The sequence below is a fragment of the Canis aureus genome, chromosome 22, assembly GCF_053574225.1.
Source record: "Canis aureus isolate CA01 chromosome 22, VMU_Caureus_v.1.0, whole genome shotgun sequence".
In the NCBI taxonomy this organism is placed as follows: domain Eukaryota; kingdom Metazoa; phylum Chordata; class Mammalia; order Carnivora; family Canidae; genus Canis; species Canis aureus.
This window is the reverse complement of record NC_135632.1, coordinates 10,065,035-10,086,866: the sequence shown is the minus strand read 5'-3', so window position 1 is coordinate 10,086,866 and position 21,832 is coordinate 10,065,035. Positions and strand designations below refer to the sequence as shown.

General features: G+C 53.6%; 1 protein-coding gene and 1 long non-coding RNA gene across 3 annotated transcripts; one reads left to right on the top strand and one right to left on the bottom strand.

The window, feature by feature from the left end:
• Positions 1 to 851: 851 nt before the first annotated feature.
• ZIC4 (Zic family zinc finger 4) lies at positions 852 to 21,537 on the bottom strand. Its single transcript, XM_077864768.1, has 5 exons — positions 21,075 to 21,537; positions 17,328 to 17,412; positions 10,650 to 11,267; positions 5,756 to 6,074; positions 852 to 3,676 (listed from the first exon to the last, which is right to left on the bottom strand). Coding segments are annotated over exons 2-5 (1,008 nt in total). The 5' UTR covers positions 17,398 to 17,412; positions 21,075 to 21,537; the 3' UTR covers positions 852 to 3,675.
• Positions 7,238 to 9,272, top strand: LOC144293750 (uncharacterized). Of its 2 annotated transcripts, XR_013360983.1 has the most exons (3): positions 7,238 to 7,354; positions 7,879 to 8,151; positions 9,041 to 9,272. It is a non-coding gene; the product is annotated as an uncharacterized LOC144293750 (long non-coding RNA). The 2 variants fall into 2 exon arrangements; XR_013360982.1 differs by lacking the exon at positions 7,238 to 7,354 and having other exon boundaries at positions 7,367 to 8,151.
• Positions 21,538 to 21,832: the final 295 nt, after the last annotated feature.

Sequence of the window (21,832 nt, the reverse complement as noted above, 5' to 3'; positions counted from 1 at the left end):
TAGGCCCCCAACCCTAAGAGCCGCCACCCTCCCGCTTATTAGCGCAGCGGGGGCCCCGGCCCGACCCAGGCGCGCGCGCGGGTTGGGAGAGGCCGCGGCGCCCGCACCCTGGGGGCGCGGGGGGCGCGGGGGGCGCCCGAGCCCTGGCGGCCCACCGAGCGCCCTGGAGGTGGCAGGAAGGCGCTGGCGGTTCCAGAGGTTCTGATGCACCTGAAATAATCTCTCTAGGTGGCAGGACCAAGAAGGCCTTCTGCACCCGACGCCAAACCCCACTGAGCATCCCAGTCGGGGCGCAGGGAAGGGTCCGGGGGGCTGAGGCCTGCAGTCTGCTGGCTGGGCCTTTCGCGCCCCCTGAAGGGCGCCTCAGGGCTGAGCACCCGCTCCTGCAGGAGGGGGCGGGATCCAGGGGGGAAGACTCCTGCGGGCAGCTGTGCCGAGGGACCCATGGGCCGAGGCTGGGCTTCCTGAAGCCAGCTCACCCTCTCTTTTTGCTTTCCCTGTATTTCCTCCCCACAACTAGGAAAGAGGCTTTTGCCTGGGAAGTCAAAGGTGGTTTGTGAGAGGGGGCACCGCGCCTGAGCAGTGGGAAGACAGTGAGAGCCTCGGTTTACCTACCCCCCCCCAATGTAAATTGGTTGTTGAGTGTCAGTGTTACTGGGGTGAAATTGGGAGCCAGGGTGGCCTCCTTCACAATGGCCGCTTTACTGGGTCCCTGCGTGTTGCTACCCTGAACAACCTGGCTCCAGACGTGTTTCTGTAAAACCGGGAGGGAAGGCCAGCAAAGGGACTGGAGGCTTCAGGAGGGCCCCACATCTTTCCCTGGGAGATGAAGCAATAACAGGACACTCGAATTCAAAAGAGGAAGGGAAACATCACAACATTTATTACCAAAGAAAATAGCAAAACGGAGCTCCATGTACACGACGCTCTTTGGAGGGAAAGAGAATCACAGATTTTAATTCATTTGTACATATTTACAGCAAGATTAAAGCCACAGCTTTCAACTATGCTTTTCATTGAACAATCACTTTCAATCAAATACATAACAACTTTTTTTTTTTTCCTTTCAGGTTAGTTCATAATTTAAGGATCTAAAAGGAGAGCTGATAAATCACAAACAGTGTGGGTGGAGATGTACCAAATAGTCTAAGGTTTCAGTCAAGCTTTGTGTGTATGTGTGTGAATTTATGATTACAAAACATTTGCCTGTCTGTATAATTCACATTCATTGCAATCATTACATTTTCCCATAAATTAGCAATATAAACAAACATATGGGGACCTCCAGTAAACAAATAAAAATCAATATAAGAGACAACATTTTGCAGCAACTATAATAACAGCATGGGTTACAGCTTGGGGAAACTTCTTTACAAATCATTGATTCAGCACACACAGAGTGGGGAGGCCGGTACATCCTTGTTTATTTAAACCACCTTTAAAACCACGTCGGGAAGTTGGGGGAAGGCCGGACAGGGTGAAATTTACTTTCCAGGGCACAATATTAAATGAAAACTGCATATGTGGATGGGAGGAGGGTATTTGCATGCACTTTGGGGACACTATCTTGTAAACTGAACTTTCTGAACTTCAACTGCCAAAATTCTGAAGAAAACAGGAAATTATAAAAATGGCTCTCCCTCAAGCCACTCTACTTTCTATTAATGGCAGAGAGGGCTTGTTGATTGCTTGCTGCTAGTGGGAAGAAATACACAATGGGTCTATTTTTAGGACAGATTGTCTCTGAAGGAGCAGAAAATATTAACAATTGCTTGGCTGCAGCCTTAGGTTCCAAGGATCCTTGGCAAGAATATTGGGAGTTTAAGGAGTCCCCAAAGGAGGTTCATCCAAGTAACCTGACTGGGGCTGATGAGAGTGCAGGCCAGTGCAGAGAGAAGCAGACACACAGTGTGTTCTTGGGGTGTGTACCCTCAGCCTACACCTTCTCTGCATTCTTTCCCCCACGTCCCAGAGCCAGTGCAAAGGGCCCCTCAACATCTGCGCACCTCCACAGACCTTGGACCTGATGTCTCTGTGCTGCTTTTGTTTTTTCCTTAGGAGGACTCAGTCCCAAAGTTATCAGTTGGTGTAGTGTGCATGTATTTTTTTTTTTAAGAAGTTTGATTTTATCTCTTTAGAAACGGTTTGAAACTAACCGGGCAGAGGGAGTTTGACAGAGAGGAGAACAAATCGCTGACAAAGAACCTTTTACGTTTCATCAGCGTTGTTAGGACGACAAGCAGGAATGTCTCAGATAATAACTCCCACTTCAAAGATTTCTCAGCTCAATAGAAAGCGGACCATCCTTTTTATTCAACCACAAGGACTGGCACTAAAGAAGACTCTACTGTTTGATTTTTTTTTTCACCGTGTTTATTTTTCCCCTATTCACTGGGGTACTTGGATAAAATAAACAACAAGACAATTAAGGGAACATGGACTTCTAACTTTCCTGCCATCTTCCCTATCCCCTTGGCCTTGGGCTCTTGAGTTCATGCCCAGGGCCAGAGTAGGCCTGAGGGGGTAACCTATGCCCCATGCTAGGGAGAAACAAGTGTGGGGGGCTTCAAGAGACTTCTGGGATGGAGGAGCAGAATGGGCTGTTCTGGGGGCCAGAGTGGAAATGTCCCAAAGGCACACTCTGAACTCCCCAGACTCATCCAGGGTGCCCTCTCCACAAGTCCCTTTCAAATTCAGGCCTCCACTCTGCTCAAATTGCAGAGATGCTTTGCACAAAATCCAGCTGGGGATGCTCATTTGTTAAGCTTCTGAGATTGCCTAAAGTTATTTACTCTTGACCCTGGAGCTTCTTTGGGGCGCAGTCAGGACGTGTGGAGTCCGGCTCACCCTTTCCTGAATGCGGCCCAGGCACCAAAGCGACCCCTCCTCCCCAGAGGAGTGCAGGGTGAACCCCTAAACGCGGGCGAGGCTGGTCCCAAAGAGGAAGTATATACTGGAGAACGCAGTGACAGTATTAAATGGCGTGAAAGCAAAGGTCAGCGCAAATGTATCTTAATAGAGTGTCTGCAGTGAAGTGTGCCGCCTTTGAAGCGGCCGCTCCCCGCGCGCATTTCCATGGCGAGCCTAACGCGGCATGCTGATGCACCGTCAAACTCACACTTTCAACCCCAAAACCCGACTCTTTGAACAACCCGAGCTTGATTAGACCTTTCTCCTTTTCTTTCCCCTCTTACAAACCATTTCCTCGCCTTTAGAAACTCGCCATCAAACCCAAATGCGCCCTCTGATCACCGCAGAAAGCAGAAACAAAGGGGGCTGAGCGGCGATTCAAGCGGCCCTTTTCTTCCCTCACATTATTATCCATTTTTATTATGATCGGGAACAAGTGCCCATTCGCGTGGGTTTTGTTTACCGGAAATTAAATGAAAATGATTTAGTCCGCGTCAAACAAAAATATATACTTGTATACACAAGAAAAAAGGCCTGTTAGACGTAAATATTATGTCCTTAATGAAAAGCCTGGACGGGCTCCAGGCTCGGCCTTTCAGGATTTCAGTGCAACTTGCCCATTGCCATAGAAATCCTAACTTACCATGAAGATGCACCGTGGCGAAGAAACATTGCTTTGTGCGCGGACCCTTTGATGTCGCAGGCGCTAGATGCGGGCGCTCAGCTGCGTTGGGCGAGATTACCTTGCGAGCAACGCGGTGGACATCTGTAACAAGCAAATGAAAAATTAAAGGCTATTAGTGGCCGACCAAGCATTTTTATTTTATTTCACTATTTTGCGGTTGGAGTGGAAGGCAAACCGGGGCCTGGAAGAGAAGAGGAAGAAATGAGTCCTATTTGGAGAGGGGAGAATTTTTCAACGTCAGAAGCAGCAAGTTCCTCAGATGCCCTCTGCACCTTGCGGTGGGGCGGGTGTTTCCCGATGGGAACGGGTTGTTTGCTGCAGACCGCGGCCCTTGGCCAGGAGGCCTCTGGACGCTATTGTACGGCGAGGGGGCTGGGGGAGGGGATTGCAGTCCCACTTCCACAAGAATGTATACACCAAGGATGTGTTCCGACCGATTCTGGGTTTTATTAGGGGTAACGAAAACAACCCCACTACAGTTAGGACATTATTTATCTGATGAAAGGGTGGGGCTGCAGGGCAGGAGTGAGAATTGTCTAATAGTATCCGAAGAGGAGAGTGTGGAAGAAAATCCAGCAGAGTGGCAGGACCAGGACTTGTTTGTTGGCCAGTCTTGGTGGCTCCCCATAGGTGGGACTACCACAGCCCTACGTATGGCTAAATTCTTAAGGGATTGGGATAGGCCTACTCAAGCTTTTTCACTCTTCTTTATCTTTCTGTACTCCACCCTCATGTTAGTAAGGATTTGGGGGCAGCCCCATCCTCCCTGCAGAGGGTAGGAGACTGGGAAACAGGCCGATGTCTCCCCTGCTTGGCAACAGTTGCAAAGACTTTCCTCTCCTCTGCCCCCAATATCTGGTTCTTTATCTGGGGACTTGGTACCCAGTATCTCGAATACACATTCTATCTAGATCCGTTGGGTGTTTGCCTCTAAAACATTTATTACTGTAGTTCATCTCTCTCGTCTACTCCCCACCACACACACAGGCAGCTTTTTAGAAAGAAGACCAACAATCCTGAGATTTTTTTACAAAGATCATCACAGAATTGACGTGATCCATCCAGACACTGTTGCCTAGGCCAGATCCCTTCACTGTGGAGGCCTTGGCTCAGTGACGTCATTGGCCCATTCTGCACCCCCAGGGCCAAGCACCCACAAGATTCCACAGGCAGCGCCTCTATAAGGGGTGGAGGGTGGTGGGGGGGATGGGGTAATTGGTACCGGGAGGCTTCAGAGTATAGAATCCTGGAGCCCCTCCAGCGCTCTTTTGTCTGCATTTTCTGTTGTTAGGACTCACACCCTACCCCAAGCATATAACGCTTACTTGGCAGACAGACAGGCAGACCGATATATCTGTGTGCTTGGGCCAGTCTGTGGGAGAGTGGCATGTGATGCTGGGCGTTAGGTGCTTAAAGCCCTTTCCCTTTTATCTCCTTTGTATCAATAGTTGGAAAATTTAGGATCTGGGACTTATGCATTGTTTCAAAGGATAGCTGAAAGAGGGGGAAATGTAGGGAGGCAAGGTGGAAGGAAAGAGGCAAGACCAGGGCTCAGGAATCCCCTCTGCCACCTTCTGCCATCAGAACTCCGGAGGGGGCTGCGAATGGGGGCTCGGAAGGGAGTAGGGGGGCAACCGAGCTGCCCAGGCCTCGAGGAAAACAGTTCTCATTCTGTGAACCAGGAGAGGATTTTGTGGCCTTAATGTCACCGTCTGCAGCTGCCAAGTTTGCACAGAAACTCTCCTAATGTGTATTTTTCTGTCCTTCTGCCTGTCTCGGGCTGTACCTTCTCTACCCAAACACTGGTGCCATGCTCCCCAGTCACGAGGGCGGCTGTGTGTGGGTGGGGGGTGGGGGGAGGGTGCTGGGCGTGATTGTACAATCAATGTGGGAACCACGTTTGCATGTTAAAATGAGGGGCATTATATCAGCACCTTAAAGGAGCTCGACCCTTCAGGGGTTGCCTCCCTCCCTCCCTCGCCCTGTCGTCAGGCCTCAGTAACCCCGCCTAGCCGAGCAGTCAGGGGACCGGAAGCGGCCACCGCAGCGGCGACCCTAACGGCGGCGGCGGCGGCGGCGGCGGCGGGGCCAGGTGGCGGCCCGGGGCCCGGGGGCGCGGCGGGGGCAGCCGCGGTGGGGCCCGCGCCCTGACACACGTACCATTCGCTCAGGTCGGCGCCGCGCGCCACCGCCGCCGCCGAGGAGGCCGCCGCGGGCTCGCGGCCGAGGTCCGACGAGGGCGACACGAGGGTGGACGGCGTGGCCGAGTCGTAGCCGGAGCTGGGCGGCGGCGGGGAGCGCCCGTGCACCTTCATGTGCTTACGCAGCGAGCTGGGGTGCGTGTAGCACTTGTCGCAGCCGCGCACTTTGCACGTGTAGGGCTTGTCGCTCGTGTGCACGTGCGAGTGCTTCTTGCGGTCGCTGCTGTTGGCGAAGCGCCGCTCGCAGCCCTCGAACTCGCACCTGAAGGGCTTCTCCCCTGGTGGAGGCAACGCAGAGACATTAGTGTACGCGGGTCGTGGCCCCGGCGGGGCCTCACCGCCCTAAGCAATTTCTTTTCTTTCTTTTTTTTTTTGGGGGGGGGGGGTTAGAGACGCACAGAAGGTTTTCCGGAACCCCTTGCCTTTCGGGTCTCAGCACCAGCACCCCCTGCTCCCGCCCCGAGCGCGCCCCGATCGGCCTCCGACGCGCCGCCTCCCCTCCCCCTCTCCCGCCGGGCCCGGGGGGGGGAGGGGGGAGGGGGGAGGGGGAGGGCGCGGGGGAGGAGCGACAAGGACTCCATCTTAGTCGAGTTTCCGTCCTGACCCACTCTGGTTGTTTTCCTCCAAATTTCCTCCACTAGGAGCCAGACGCCCCCCTGCCCGGGAAGGGAGCTGACCGAGGAGCTGGCGTCGGCTCCATTGAAAGTTGCTGGCTCTAGCCACGCGTCTCTCTGCCCTCGCCTCGCGCGCGCGCACACACTCGCACACGCGCGCGCGCACACACACCCCACCACGGCCAAAATTGTTCCCTAAAGTAGGTTTTGTGTAAACGCCGAGGCGGTGGAATGGTTTCAAGATGCGCCCCCGATGCACACGCGGCGTGTGCGTCATGTGCGTTCGTGCTGCAGGGAAAGGTCCTCTGAGCAGTGATTCACTTCAGACGCGATTTTTTTTTTTTACGGGAAGCGGAGCCCCCTCCCCCTTCCCTCCGACCCCCTGAGGGCAAACATTTAGCAGCATCCCTCGAATCTTGCCGAAACCGTCCGGGGTCCCTCCAGTTCCGCGCGCCGGCGATAGTATCCCACGCGGCTCCCCCGGCGGCCTCCCGGAGACGCCGCGGCGGGCAGCCGGCTCCCCCGGCCCGCGCTGAGCGCAGAGGTGCGGTCGCCTCCCAGGCCGGGCAGGCCGGCGCCCGGGCCTCGCAGGCCGGAGCCGGGGGGCGGGCGCCGCGGGGTCGGCCCGCGCCCGGCGCGATCCGAGGCCTCGCGCGCAATCGCGCTCCCGAGCTCCGCGGCTCCGCGGGGAGCGCAGCTGCCGAGAGGCGGCCGGGCCCGGAGCACGAGCGGGCGGCCGCGTAGAGGCGCGCGGGGCTCGGATCCGCCGTGCGGGGCCCCGGAGAGCCGCGGCGAGGCGCGAGCGCGCGGTCGGGCGGAAGCACTGGCCGAGGACCGAGCCCCCAGCCCGGAGCTCGCCGGCGGCTGGCTTCGCTGCAGTGTGGGGGTGGAAGGACCCCAAGCACCCAGAAGCCCAGGTTCCCGCCGGAGCTGCCGATGGAAAGGTGGGGAGGCAGTGTCTAGGCGTCTTACACCGACGGATGCCACTGGGCGCCCTAGGTTGAGAGGAAGGCTACCGGGCGTCCGGCTAAGAAAGGGCGGCATGGCCGGAGGACTGTTGCCTTTGTGGTCGCTTCTCCCGCCGCTTCCAGGAAAGACGGGTGCTTTGGGACAGGTTTGAACAAACAAAGCCCCTGTTCCTGCGCCGAGCTGAAGCTCAGGCGGAGTCAGAGTTTTGCGCACAGCCCTCGCCTCCGTGCAGCTGCGGATGGGGAGCCCAGGGTTCTGGCACCGACCGTCGCTGCGTCCTGCCCCTGCAGGACTACCGCTAGTGCAGTGCGACACGGGGCGGTGCTGGCATCTGCCATTTCTCGGCACACCGGCACCATTTTATTAAAAACAAAAACAAGAAAGCTGCAGAAAACACCAGTGTCCCTGTTGGCCCCCTTGTTTTCTCCCCTCTGATCCCTGTGGGCAGCTGCCAAAAACTAAAACTTTTTCTTCCTCCCTTCCTTCTTTTCTTTCTAAGATCATTTACAAGAACCATGCAATTCAGGGCCTGCAAAAGAAAACAAGATTTACTGAGAGCGCAGAGGAGGAATAGAATGTGAGGTTGAGTGCCACCACCACCACCCCCCTCCCCAAGTATTCCCCACACACTTATCCCACTTGCGAGCACCTCGTTGGACATTCCCGTAAAACTGAAACAATGATTTCATCCCAGACCGGGAGCAGAGGGGAAAAGCAGGGCACTGAAGGTGATCCAGGCAGCCTGGAAGTTCGGAGGCCCCGGGGATGCCAGGTGAGGCCGCGCCCCCCCCCCCCACCCGCGCCCTCCCGGCCTCTCCCCAGCTGCTGCTCCCCGGACTCCTCGCCTAACGCCGCGCCCCCACCCCACCCCCCAAACGCTGCCTCCCGCCCCCTCCCTGCCCACCGGGTCGGGCGCTGCGCCCCGGGTGGGTGGATGGGTGGGTGGGGAGAGGCAGGGTTGGGCCAGGGCCCCGCGGCCCGTCCGCAGCGGCCTGGGCCTGGGGCTAAGTCCTGGAGGGCGCGGAGTCTCCTCCCAGAGGCTCAGCGGCCCTGAGAGGCCTCCTCCCCGGCCCTGCGCCAAGCTCGCCTGACAAAGTTCGGGAGCTGCGGCGCAGTCCGGTCGCGCCATTTTCTGGCACTTGTGGCTGCGCCGGGTTACCGAGCGTCAGCGCCCCGGCCCCCGTCTACACCGCCGGGGAAGGTGGGGCGAGCCCCCAGCCGGGGGCCTCGGGAAGGGGGGCAGGCGGCGGGGCCCGCGTCCCCCTCGCGGCCGCCCCATTGTTCCGGGATTGCGGGCGCTGGCGCCGAGGGAGCCCCTTCGGCGGGGCCGGGGGCAGCTGCGTGCGAGGCCCGGCCCCGGATTCCGATCCGGGAAATCTCAACTCCTGAGGAATCGGCTCCTGTTCGCCGCTTCCGCGACTCGAGGAAATGAAACGCCATTAATATTTGAAAAGGCAATTATTTTCCTGTTGAATCGAGAACTGTCTTCATGAATAATTTGTAGTGAGGTCTATTGCCATTTGAGAAACATTTTGGGTTTTTTTTTTTTTGTCTTGTTTTTGTTTTTCTCTGTCTCTCTTTTCATTACTTAGGAGGGGGGTTTGAAGGAAAAGCCGGAGCAGGCGAGGCTCAGTCGATTTTTTTTTTTTTTTAAACTCCAGCGATAATGAATCAGGACTGCCAGTGGAAAGGACGCACTTGCAATTCTGTCCTGAATAGACGCAAACCTGAGCCAGCACGGGCGCACTGAACTTGCTTCTCTGCTGTAGGTCGATTGCACTAAGAATTTAACCATTTTCTGCTTCATGGACTTCAAACAGTAGGCCGGCAAAGAGCAGTAAAAGTTTGTTTGTTTAAAAAACCCCTGTCATTAAAAATGAGTTCCTTCTCTGGCTCAGGACTGCGCGTCTATCTTCGCAGTACAGGCCGTCAGCTCCTGGAGCAGCGCGCCTGTGGGAGGTGATCAGGGCCTCCCTTCTCCTCCCCTCCCCCGGGATAAAACCCTGAGGGCGGGAAGGGGGAACAAATGCTTGAGGGGGTGGGGGGAGGATATTGGAAACAGTTCGGGGAAGACTGCGTGTCTAGATATGCCACGGAAATAAAGTGGGAGACCAAGAGTGGAGTTTGGTCTGGACTTCGCCTGTGCCAGTGTCCTGGCCAGGGACCCTCCCGGAGAGATTGCAGGGTTTGGGGGAGAGAACGGGATTTGCAAATTTCTTTCTGTGGCAGCGCCAGCCTGGGGGAGTCTTTTGACTCTACCACTTGCTGATATTTCCACTAAGAATAGAGGTGAGTAAGGTAGAGCGCCAAGAGAGTAAGAGAAGTAAGGCACCAAGCTGGAACTTCTCTTCTCCTCTCCCTACTAGCCCCCTTCTCCTATCCCCAAAGTAGGGGAGGAGAGATGTTGACTTCTTAAACTTCCAGGGAGTTTGGGCAGGAAACCCTAGCTAGGGAGAGTACAAACGTCGACTGCTAAACTAATTAATGTAACTTCACAGGCTGTTCTGGGAAGTGTGAAAACTTTCTCCTTGCAATTGCATTAATTAGAGATGCTTCTGGCCAGAGGAGTTCAACTTTGCATGCTCTTGAGCGGGCTCCTTTTCTTTCTGTTAACTAGAACTAACAGATGTGGTTGACACATGTCCCCATTTCACTTAACAGCTCGGTAAATGACATTTAAGGCAGATGAGTCTCCTTGGGTCTCTGCTAAAGCAAAAGGGTTTGTCAAAAGTCCCAAGTGTCAGGTCACCAAGGCTCCAGAAACGAGAGCAAAGTTATCCCACGAGACCCTAAATCCTAAAGAAGGCACAAAGGGCCTGATGACCCCTCAGTTCAGGTGGTGGCCAGGTTGTCAAGCCCTCCCCTGGAAGAGTACTTTCACCCAGGATTCCAAGAAGACCAGGAAAATTAGATGGTCGCATATATTACGACTTTGGGGGGGAACAGTGCCGTTTTAAAACCTGAAAATCAAACTGGATGATCAGGGTATACACATTTGCACACGCAGACACCCAAGCACGTTCGTTCACACTCTCCTCCTCCCCGAGAGCAGAAATCCCGCACTATCCTCCCCACACAAAGCCTCAGGAAACTTCTGTGACTCTAATAGAAGGGCGTAATTAATATTTTATGGACTTGGCTCCTGGAAACACCGAGATATCCCCCCCTCCTCCCAGATGGAACTTGAGGAAATCCAGCCCCGAGGGCCCAGAAGAGGCCGCCTGCTTCCCCCAGAGGGTCCGCACGAGACAGACAGTGCCGAATACTGACCTGTGTGAGTTCTTTTGTGTATTTTGAGATTTTCTGATCTAGCAAAGACCTTCCCACACCCCGGGAAAGGACAGGGGAAGGGCTTCTCGCCCGTGTGCACGCGGATATGATTTACAAGTTTGTATTTGGCTTTAAAGGGCTTGCCCTGGCGCGGACACTCCTCCCAGAAGCAGATGTGGTTGGCCTGCTCCGGGCCGCCGACGTGTTCCACGGTGACGTGCGTGACCAGCTCGTGCATGGTGCTGAAAGTTTTGGAGCAGAGGCGCGGGGGCGCGGGGCTATCCGCTGCCAGCCACTTGCAGATGAGCTCCTGTTTGATGGGCTGGCGCATGTAGCGGAAGAAGGCGCCGGGACCGTGGGGCGCGGCGAGGTTCACGGTCAGGTTCATGCCCCCGTAGCCGTGCAGGGCCGCGGCAGCTGCCAGGGCGTCGCTGCGGGCCACGGGTCCCGGCGCAAAGGGTTCAGGTCGCGCGTACATGTCTCCAGGGAGCCCCAGACGCAGGAGTCCGTTCAAAGTGCCACTGGGGGAGGCCTGGGGCGGCTGCTCTTGAAGGCCCGGGAACACCGAGGGGCTGGAGGCGGCAGCAAGCTGGGGGCCATGGTGTCCGGAGCTGCTACCTGTTGTCGAGACAAATAGCGCGCGTGAGGACAGGCGGCGTGGGCTGAGCATTCCACCAGGCCCCGGGGGGCAGGCCCAGCCCAGCCACACCACGGTCTCTGCCGTCAGCACCGGGACCGGGAGCCAGACAGAGGCGGCAGCGAACCGCGTGGCCAGCGCGGAGCCAAGCGCCTCCGCTGCGGGCCGGCTGCGCGGCCGTTCGGCAGAGCCCCCTGCGGCTCCGCGAGCGGGCGACGGACCGAGGCTGCGGGGCAGGTGGAAGGGGCAGCGGGGTGCGCAGGGCCGAGTCTGTGGATTTCTGGGGGGCCTTGGGCTCTGCTCCGGAGGGATCCGACCTGCGCCCCCAGCGTGCTTTGGAAGCCAGCTCCCTGGGGCGCTCGGGGTCGCGGAGCCCCGCAGGGGGGTGGAGGTGAGGCAAGCGGTGATGTCTTAGGGGCCGGTGGTGCGGGAGCGCCCGGGTCACGAATACGAATTTAAGCGCCCGGCTCGGCTGGGGGAGCGCGGCCTGCAGGCACCCGTCCGGGCTCCCCGGACCTCCCTAGGTCAGGCCGCTCACACCAGTCACCTGACGGCGGGGAGGGGAAAGACCCACCACCAAAAAACAAAAACAAAACAAAACAACTTATGCAAAGTTTTTTTTTTTTTTTTTTTGATTCCCTCAAGTTTCGGGTTGTCCGTCCCCCCCTCCCCCGGTCTCTAATGCCTACTTGAAACCCCGTGCACTAGTGAGGTAGCAGCGGGACGCGTGAGGAAGTGAATAGAGCTTCGGGGCCGCGGCCCGGGCCCGCGGAGAGGAACAATCACCCAGGTCGCCTATTGGCCCGCAGCCGGGCCCGACGTCAGCAATGACAGGTCCCGCCGCACGCGGATACACACACAGACACACACAGTCCCTCCTGCTCCCGCGCCTCACCCCACCCCGCCCCGCCCCGCCCCACCCTACCCCCAGCGTCTCCGCTCCTACTGCTCATGCGCTCTGACCCGGGCACGGATTCTTTTCTCTCCTCTCGAGCCCCCTCCCCCTCCTTTCTCGAAAGCCGAGTGGAGCGGCTCGGCCTCGCTGCTCCGGGAAGCGAGCGGGGCCGGGCTGCGTCTTCTTGCGCCGCGACTTCGGGGAGGGGGTGTTGCGCCGGACGCCGAGGGCTCGGGTTATCAGCTGGGCAGATGCAGCCGCGCCGGGGCCGAGGGGCAGCGCGGGGCGCGGGGTGGAGGCCTGCTCGGGCAGCGCGGCCCACGAGCCGCAGGAGGCGGGGGCCTGCTCCCAGGGGCTGCAGACTCTCCGACCTGGACTGGAGGAACCCTGGGCTAGCAGCCCTTGAGCTGGATTTTCTCGCTTTCGCCGAATTTTGTGTGTGTGCGCCATTCAACTCTCTCTCCTCTCATTTCCTTGGATTCTTTATTCTTTCTTTCCCTTTCCCCACTCCCCACTCTATTCTTTCCATTTGGCCTTGCCAGCGCCCCCCCCCTCCTCCCCAAGGGCCAGCCGCCCTCGGAGACGCGTGAACCCAGGAATCCGGGCCAGACCCGAGCCAGAGGTGGTGACGACCTGAGAGAGGCTGGCCTCGAACCCAAGCCACCCTCCGGAGAGGGGCTAAGAATCTTCTCCGCCTCGCCGGCCCGTTGGCCAAAGAAACAAAGGCGAGGGGCAGGCCGCAGGGGGAAACAGGCCCTCCCCCACCCCGGGGTCTCCCCGAGTCACGGTCTTGAGCTCCGTACCCTGCAGCCAAACGGAGCCTCTGGGAAAGGGCCCTGGGATCACTTCCACTCTCAGCTCTCACCACTTGTTGCCTGTGGCCGGAGCCTCTGCCTCTCTCCTCGCCAGCCTTCAGGGCTCTGGGGAGAGGGGACGCCAAGGTCCCCCACCCAGGCTGTGCGAGGGACTGCGGCCCCACCATGGCCTGCTGTCCCGGGACGCCCTCCCGGGCTGAGGTTCCACCGTTTTGGGGTGGGGGTCGGCCGGCGGAAAAAAAAAAAAAAAAACATAACAAAACAAACCTTTCAGTTTGGGCCTGGTCTAGCGGTGCACAAACGGAGGTGGGCGGGGGTGGGGGGGTCCTTTGTTTGTGCCTCCGACCGGCTAGGGCCGGCTGCACAGCTTGGCGATTTAAAGGGCTGCTCGCCCTGACGCCTGCCTTGCTCTCTGCAGCCAAAAATGCCAACTTAAGTACTTGGGCCTCCCTAGAGGCCATAGAAAGCGACTCCAAAGCAAAGAAAGGTTTGGATTTTTAAGAGAAGTTTTAAGGATTGAGTAAAAGACCCTGTATCCCTAGCAGAGGTGAGAAGTTTGGACAGATTGCAAGGAACTCTGACTCGGAGTTGATTGAGCTGCCCCACCCATTCCCAGCACCAAGAACTATTCTTATACATTTCCTAGGCAGTAAAAGGGGGTTTCTTTTAAATTTTTTAAAATAATTAACTTATTTATAATGGTTGGCAGATTCTTTGAGACTTTCTTCATTTAATGCTTTGTTCCCTGCTCGGGTGCATTTTAGCGAGGGATTAACTTCCACAATTTCCCTCGGCTTTGACAAGTCCAGGTCTTTCTGCTCCTCTGGCTGGCCGGAAGAGCTTAAGCAACGCAACCAATAGATGCTGCGTTAGCATTGAAAGAAAGAAAGAAAGAAAGAAAGAAAGAAAGAAAGAAAGAAAGAAGACAAAAGAAAAAGTTGAAGGAGAGCTTTTGACAGCCAAATCCCTTCTGCTCTGGAAACCAAGGACTTCTACTTAGTGTTGAGACTAGACTTTGAGGATTTGTCTCCTTCCTGGCTTTTACCTTCTCCCATACTCTCATTTTCTGGGATTTACCTTTCTGCTCACAGAAGCCTCCTCTCCTGTCCTCTGCCCTGTTTTCCCTTCTTCAAAGTGATGGCCAGGCTGGGTCTCAGAGTGGTTTCAAGGCCGCCCTCCCCCCCAAGTGTCTGTTGAATGTTGCAGTTGCCTAGGCAAGTCTGAGCTGAACCCACTAGGGGCTCCTAAAGACAAATGAACAAACACACACGAACAAAAAAACAAAACCAGAAAAAATATAAACCCCCTAAACTCAAAAGGAGTGTGTCCCTCCCTGGGAACCCTTGCCCAGCTGTTTCTCCCAACTATCTCTCAACATGAAGCTTAGCCAACTCCTCCTGTAGCATTCAGGCCTAAGTGCAGGGATACTTCTGCAGTAGTCCAGCAATAAAAATATTTTCCTTTCCACCTGAACCTATGTGATCTATAAGCTACTGTTTAGGATGTTTGTCAAACTCGGCATCCATTTACGCTTTCATTAAATCTGATTTGCATAAAAATGGACCCCTTAATATACACACTGTGACCTCACCTGCATCAAAAGCTTTGAATAACAGCAGAGAACGCCGCCGGTATTTAGGTTTAGTCTATGGACCCTTTTGGAAGCCTTGTGGTGTCAGTGAACTCTAACAGTCCTGTTTTTGTTAACAACACATGTATGAGAAGAAAATTGTAACTTTCCATTAGAAGGTGGTGAAAATAGAGGGGCAATTTCCCCCTTCCAAGTTTGTGGACCCCTGAGTTCTAAGCAGTGACTCTGTAGACTCTAGGGATAAGAAGCAGAGGTTTTATACTTTAGGATGTTAATACGCTGCACACTGTACTAACTTTACCCTTGAAACACTTTGAACATGTGTGTGGCTTTTTGTGCCAACAGTGAAAGGGCAGATGTATCTGATTCAGCCAAATTTGCCGACAGTAACCTGGCCCCATGGAGCTCCTTCCCAGATGCAGCATTCTCTTGAAGCACTAAAAACATATGGACCATCCTGGGTAGATACTTCTTGAGTAGCCAGAGGTTACTTGACCTGCAGGTCACTAAGGCTGCCAGACCCTTACAAGTTCCTTGGAGCCACATGGTTCACACGTTGGCTAAACACAGAAATGAGGCCAGGAATTCTCCCAGAGGGACATTTTCCCAGGGACAGAGACAGGGAGAGGAAAAAAAAAAAAAAAAAAAAAAGAATCCATTTACCCACTAATACTTAAAGACCAGGAACTCTGGGTGATTACATAAGGGTCTTCAAGGCATATCTCTGAAAGAAGCCCCAAAGCAGTACACAAGTAACTGTAGAGGACAGGCGGACACTGATGGCAGGGAGGCATATTTTAGTTTTCAGAGCTGTTTCTTTGAATCTTCCAGTGCCAGGTAGCAAGGAATCCAGATTTCATTGACTTGATAGGGCAGGCTGAAAAGTGGTGTTCCTCTCTTTCAGAAGGTTGTCTCAGCACCCTGACTCCCAATACCAAATGCTTGGCTGGAGCATTCTATTTCTAACCATGCTGTGGGGGGTAGAGCATTGTTGAATTCACTTTCCCGCTGGATTTGCAGGAAAAAAAAAAAAAAAAAAGAGAGAGAGAGAGAGAGAGAGAGACATTCTGCAGCCCAGAGATCTTCAGCAGAAGTCAAAGAAGCACTGGAGGCTTTTGTAGGGACCTGTTTGGAACAGATTCCACCACCAGATGCCAAACATCCATCCAGTGCCCAGAAACCTGACCTAGGCACCTTTGTTCCCTCAGCCTGGTCAAAGCAACAGCATATACCAAAGTGATTTTTTTAGTCCTGTTGTATAGAAATATGACATCTGCCAGAGCTCCTCCCTATCCTGGCTCCAATAGGGGGATGTCTGACCTCTTTCCTTTGGAAAGAAAGAAATAGGGGAGGTTTCGGATCAATAGCTGGGCTATTTTTCCACTTTGATCTTTTAAGCAATGCTAAATGATGATTATCTGTTGCAGGTTATGCATAGAGCAGGATCCCAGGAGCTGAGGGCCACTGCACAGAGCCTGACCCAAAACAAGCCTTGTTGTCTGAATGGTCTGTGTCTAGATCTGCTGTCACTTGTTCAACCATTTCTTCCCTGTTTCTAGTCAGGTTACCACCCAAAACAAGGGAAAAGTCTCTTTATAGGCTATTCACAGACAGACTTCAGATTCCTGTGGTGAGAGGTTGTCTCCAGTCTTATGAAAAAGATAAATAAATAACTTAAGCACCAGGAGCCCACCGTATGTCCTAGCCCAAAGTGTACAAAGGAGATGAGATCTAGGATTCTGGAGATAAATGGAGCTATTCCTCTCCTCTGCTATGGAACTTTGGGCCTAATCATCGTGAAGGGAACTGAGTATGAAAGAAAATATACTTGGACAAAATTTAATTTCCAAGCAACAGTTCTGCTAAATATCTTTTCAACAAAAGATTAAGAAACATGGTCAAAGGATCTTCCAGAACAGCACTGAGGAATTAAAACAACTGAATTTACATAATAAGCACATCTCTCTTGAGAACCCTGTCATCAAATTATCCCAAAATCATAGAAGAAAGCCATTTCCTGAGTTGTCCATTTAACTTTTGTTAAGAATGTTTCTTTTCCTTCCAACTAGGGAATACCTTGGAGGCAACCATCAGCTGGTGGTATAGTTGAAATGAGGGAAACTAGAAGCGCCTGGAAGGGAAAGCACCCAACCCTAAATCATATGCTTATTCTAAATGGAATATTAAATTAAATTCTTCACAATGAAGGTATTCCTGACAGAGCGGCTGTCAGTCACTCCCTGTTCAGACACCACATTGTGGGAACGTAGTTGCCGCCACATTGCAGAAGGCTGGTGTCCCTGGTAAAGATGATGCATATCATGTAAACCCCATCACCAAGATCAAAGTCTGCTCCTTTCATGGAAGCCAATACATGTCAAACCTCATTCCAATCAAATCGTCTGGAAATGAATTCAAGATGAATATGTCATAGAATAATGTGACAGTGGAACTGCAGAAGGTCAGGGGTTGTTGTTTCAATGAGAGAGTCGTCAAATATTAATTCTAGAATGTCCAGATGAGTAGGCATTGAGGGGGATTAGCTGGCTGCTGGTGGGACGTTGTGTCGCTGATTTGTGTGCAAATGCATCAAACACCAAGGTGTTGTTCTCAGTTTCATTGGAACTCAAGAAACACCTCCAAGCTCACAACCCAACATAATCAAAAGACAAAACAAATCTTCCCACTTAAAAAATAATAACTTCAGCAAACCAATATTCGAAAGAGGATTTTAACTTACTAGACTCTTTCAGGGAGTTTCGGTAAAGCCGCAATCTTTTCCTCATCACCAAGGAAGTCTTGTATCTCATTTTCTGACTTTGAGCCTGTTTGGGAAGAAAAGAGGGGCAGTCACTAAGTCAAACAATTTCATACATGTTTGTATGGCAAGATTGTGTGCCTTGAATGTATCAGTGTTGGTCTGAAGAATGTTAGTCCTTCCTAGACCATTTTCAAATTTAAAAGTGAAAGAAAGGATCTGCTGGGAACTACCCATATTTATTGCAAAATGATATAAGCTTTGTAATAAAAATATTAAAAATCATTTCCCTGCTCGATTTTTTTTTTTTGGTGAAACTCGTGTTAATTTCCTTTGCAGATAGAATTTAAGCGCCACTCAGCATTCAAACACCTCTAACTTCTAGAATTTGAATTTATTGTATGAGAAATTCCCATTATTTTCTTTAAGTTTACTGAGTTTAGTAAAATGTAATCGGGAGGCCTGGGTGTCCTCTGGGATGTTGGCAAGTTAAAAATTGAGGTACAAGAATTGGGATTGAGAAGAGAGAAATTCCTTTGTAAATTTGTAGATCTTGCTCATGGTGGTATGGGAACCCTTACCATCCCATGGCTTCGCTCCCAAGCCCATTTGGAAATCATCATTGGTTGATTTTTTAAAGTTAATATAAAATTCACCAGAATAGAAAAAAAAAGTATTATTCGTATCATTTGGTCCTGGTTGTCTCCATTTCTTAGTTAGGAATGTCAGAAATAGCTCCCAATCCCCCTGTTATTTTGCATTCCTTATCAAATTCGCTTTGTGGTTAATGCTACCAAGCCATTGGCTATCCTAAAGCCTGAAACCCATCCTGGGGACCTTTGCAATCTGTCAGGCTAAAGACAGTGGAACAGCCAAACAGAGGCGATCCACCCAGCCCCAACTCTCAATTTGGCCTAGAAAGACAAACAGTCATTGAAAAGGTCTCAGGCTGGACAAACACAGCACGCCCTCTGTCAATGAGGACGTCTGCCCGTCTTGACACTCCAGCCCACAGAACAAGCGATTGTTTAACTTGTTGAACCACAGGCCAAATCCAAATGGGGCTCTGCTATCTCAAAGGCTTTCCAATTCTCTATGCTCAAAGATCTCTTTCTCTCTCCCTCAATCCCCAAACTGGGCTTGAACTAGCTTGTGTGTTTTCACCCTTCCCTCTCCCTTCTTTTCTAGGTCCAAGCCTGAGGAGTGCGAGTGGGGGATAGACTCACCTTTTCCCAGAGGGTTTTATTTATTTTCAATTCTTTTTTAACCAAAAGGCTTCTGTCCCCAAAAGTAATAAGCTCCTTCCTGCACAAATCAGGAAAGAAAGGAGGCCCAACTTCACATTCCTACAGAAGGGTGGCATGCTGGGCATCCTCGCTCTAAAATTTCCTCATGGCAGGATGTCTGGCACAGGAAAAGTCCTGGTTGGTTGGAACTAATAGAATTTACTTTCTTGCCTCAGAGGGAAATGGGTGTGAGTTTCCCTAGAGAGCCCGCGTCCACGCACAATGCTGCCCAAGTCCCTCCCCCCTTAAGAGGCCTGGGTCACTTCTACCCCCAGATCCTGGCAGTCTTTTGTGCATTACAAACCCACACGCATGCCAAAAAATGCTGCACAGGCTAGACTTTGGGCTGGCAACTGGCACCTTAAGCTTCTCTGTAGTAGCTCCATCACCAGGCTAGTGTAGGGAACCAGGGTAAAGATCTTCTCCTTTGCTTCAAACTCTGAGTCCATTTGGCAAACCAGTGATCTCACTTGAAGGAGGGGTGAAAGACTATGGGGGCAATCCCTGGGCCCCTGGACTTGAGATCCCCGCCAACCCAGAGATACAAAAGCTCTGAAAATGCTTGGCTAGGTTCTCCTCAAATGACTGCTCCTGATTTGTCTCCACACACTCCACACTCCCGTGGCCACTTAATCAGGAGTCAGCAGCACAACCTGGAGGCTTATTGGAATCTACCTTCCTCCTCACATCTCGAGAAGAGGAAAGGGTGCCAGCCAATGAGATAATTGATCTTTCTGGGGGAGAGCCAAGCAGGTGGGCCCGTGGGTACACACAAAAGGCACCGTTTTTCTTTGGGGGAACACCAAGGCTGTACGTTGTGGGGTCTCGCTAGATGGGGCAGGCCTGCCCAAGGTCAGAGGTCACCTACAGCCTGCTTTGCAAGCCAGGGATTTCAGTCCCGGAGCCATCCACGCTGCTCCACACTGATTAACCCGCAGGCGCTCAGGCAAAGGCATGCTGGCCTCTCAGCCACAGCTCAGCTGGGGCGGGTGCAGAGCAGGGGCGCTTCAGCCAGCCTGGGAGCTCCCAAGCAAAACCCGAAAAGGCTCCCGATTCTGCCCGCGGCCTGCTGCTGCCAGCTGCACCGGCATCTCCCTGACTCCCCTCCATCGGGCCCTGGAGCTCCCGGGAGTTGGGCAGCAAGCCTGGGTTGTGTGATGGTCTTTTCTCATTCTTCTGTTCCCTAGAGGAAGGAGCTCCCGTTTCCCCGGCTCTGGGCTGACGGCCCGGGTGACCTCCGTGTGCTCAGAGTCGAGTCTGCATTAGTGGGTCGCCTGAAGGATCAGCCCCGACATTTAACCTTCCCTTTGAACACCCCCCCACCCCCACCTGCCCGCAGCTAGATAGAGGAAGGGCAGTTGGTGCCTCGCTTTGGGTGGCTCGGAGGCCCATGCTGTCCGAAAGGGGGTAGAAATATGACCTTGGAATCCAAAGAGAGCCTCCTGCAGACGGTGCCGGCCGCCGTGCAGCCCCTCAACGCCCCTTCACCGTTCCTAAGACCTCGCTGGCTCCCAGCAGTCCCCACGGACAGCCAACCTCATTCATCAACCCCAAACTTTCCGGTCAAGCCTTTGAGGCAATCCTAGCTTTCTTTCACAGCCCAGCTCTGTTCCCGCCTCACTTGCCCCTAATTTCCTGTGTCCCTGGATGTCTAAGGTAGTGCCCAGAATCCTAGGCGGCTGCGGCCTGCTCCCCAGAGAGCTCATCGTAGCCCTGGTTCGCTTTCGGAAGCAAGCAAGCAAGCAAGCGAGTCCCGAACCCTGGCCGGCCGCGCGCAGAGAGCGGATCCCAGCGGTCAACTTCCCGAGGCAGGACCGGGATGCGCGAGGGCGAGGATCCGGGCCGCGAGGCCGACCCGGTCGGCAGATGCCGTCAGGTTGGGGCGGAGAAGTCCCATCATCTTGCTTCCAGCCTGGCTAACTTAGCTCCAGCGACCCTGGAAGGGGGACGCCGAGTCCCTCCCTGCCATCCTCGCAAGGGCAGGGCAGGGCAGCTGCCTGCAGGGCCCCTCTCCTGGCGAGGGTCCTGCTCACTTGGAGCAAAGGAAGCTCTCGGCCACGACTCCCCTTCTTGTGCCCACGGTGGGGCACCCAGGCAGTTTACAAGGAGGGGAGAAAAGGCGGGTGGGCAACAAGCTGCTCTTGGTCCGAATGCCAGTGGGAGCCCCATGCGTCCTCCTTGCCCCCCCTCCCTGGGAAGAAAAGATGGACTCATCCCCAGCGCTGCCCCTCCGCGGAGGGGCCCCCTCCTCCCCTCAGTGTCAATGGGGTGGGGCCTATACTTACGGTTGGGGGGCTAATGAGGGAGGGGATGGGGAGAAAGTCTAGCTGGGCCTCTTTCCCCAGTGGGGTTTGGGTGCCAGTGGCCCCGCTAAGGGCGCTTGCTCCCCAGCAGCTGGCGGCCCAGGTCCCCGTCTATCTGCCCCCTGGACTCAGGCACTTACCCTGCTCCACCTGTTGCCGGGATCGCCTCATTTCTGCACATCACTTTGGGGTGGCCGAGGGGGAACCACAAACCCCTCCAAGCCTCTCTTTTGTGGTTCCAGCGAGGCGGTCATCCTTCATTTCTCCTTTTCCAGCTTTCGGGAAGCAGTTAGGGAATGTATGATGAAGCAGAAATGAGCCGTCAGGATGATATTTTAATGGCTTATATGTCACGTTGGTGCATGTGGCTTTGAACTGGAGCCGCTTGCGTTTCCTGCAGAGAGCGCCGCAAATCCCACTTGATAACTTCTACAACCCACAACTTTTTTTTTTTTTTCTCACATTCACTCTTACCCTGTATATTTGGAAGCGTTTCCTAAAAATACCCTCTTGTCAACGTCCCCCTTGGATTTTCCACGGACTGGAGAGAGAAGACTGACTTTTCTTTTTTGAAGAATTACTTTCCCTCTCCCCCTCCCAACAGCTACCATTCCCCCTCAGGTCCCCTCCCTTGTTTTTTTTTTTTTTTTTTTTTTTTTTTTTTTGAACGGCAGGCGAGGTGGGTTCAATATTTGTTCTCCCTAGTGAGAGCACTGCAGCCTCTAGAGAAAACTTCTCCTTGCAAATAAGATTTTTACAACTGCAGTGGAGGCAAGATTCAACTCCCCTTTGTAGGCAGCAGAAAAGACTGTATAGTTCTGATATATCTTTTTGAACAAACTCTACAATAGTTTTTTTTTGGGGGGGTGTTTTTTTTTTGTTTTGTATTTTTTGTTTT

Bases quoted from the DNA above. Each gene is read 5' to 3' on its own strand.
- ZIC4 (XM_077864768.1), bottom strand. From the start codon at position 17,397: ATGAGATACAAGACTTCCTTGGTGATGAGGAAAAGATTGCGGCTTTAC. The intron at 11,268-17,327 runs GTAAGTTAAAAT...TCTCGACAACAG, and splicing joins AAACTCCCTGAAAGAGTCTA to GTAGCAGCTCCGGACACCAT. The intron at 6,075-10,649 runs GTCAGTATTCGG...TGCCTCCACCAG, and splicing joins ACACAAAAGAACTCACACAG to GGGAGAAGCCCTTCAGGTGC.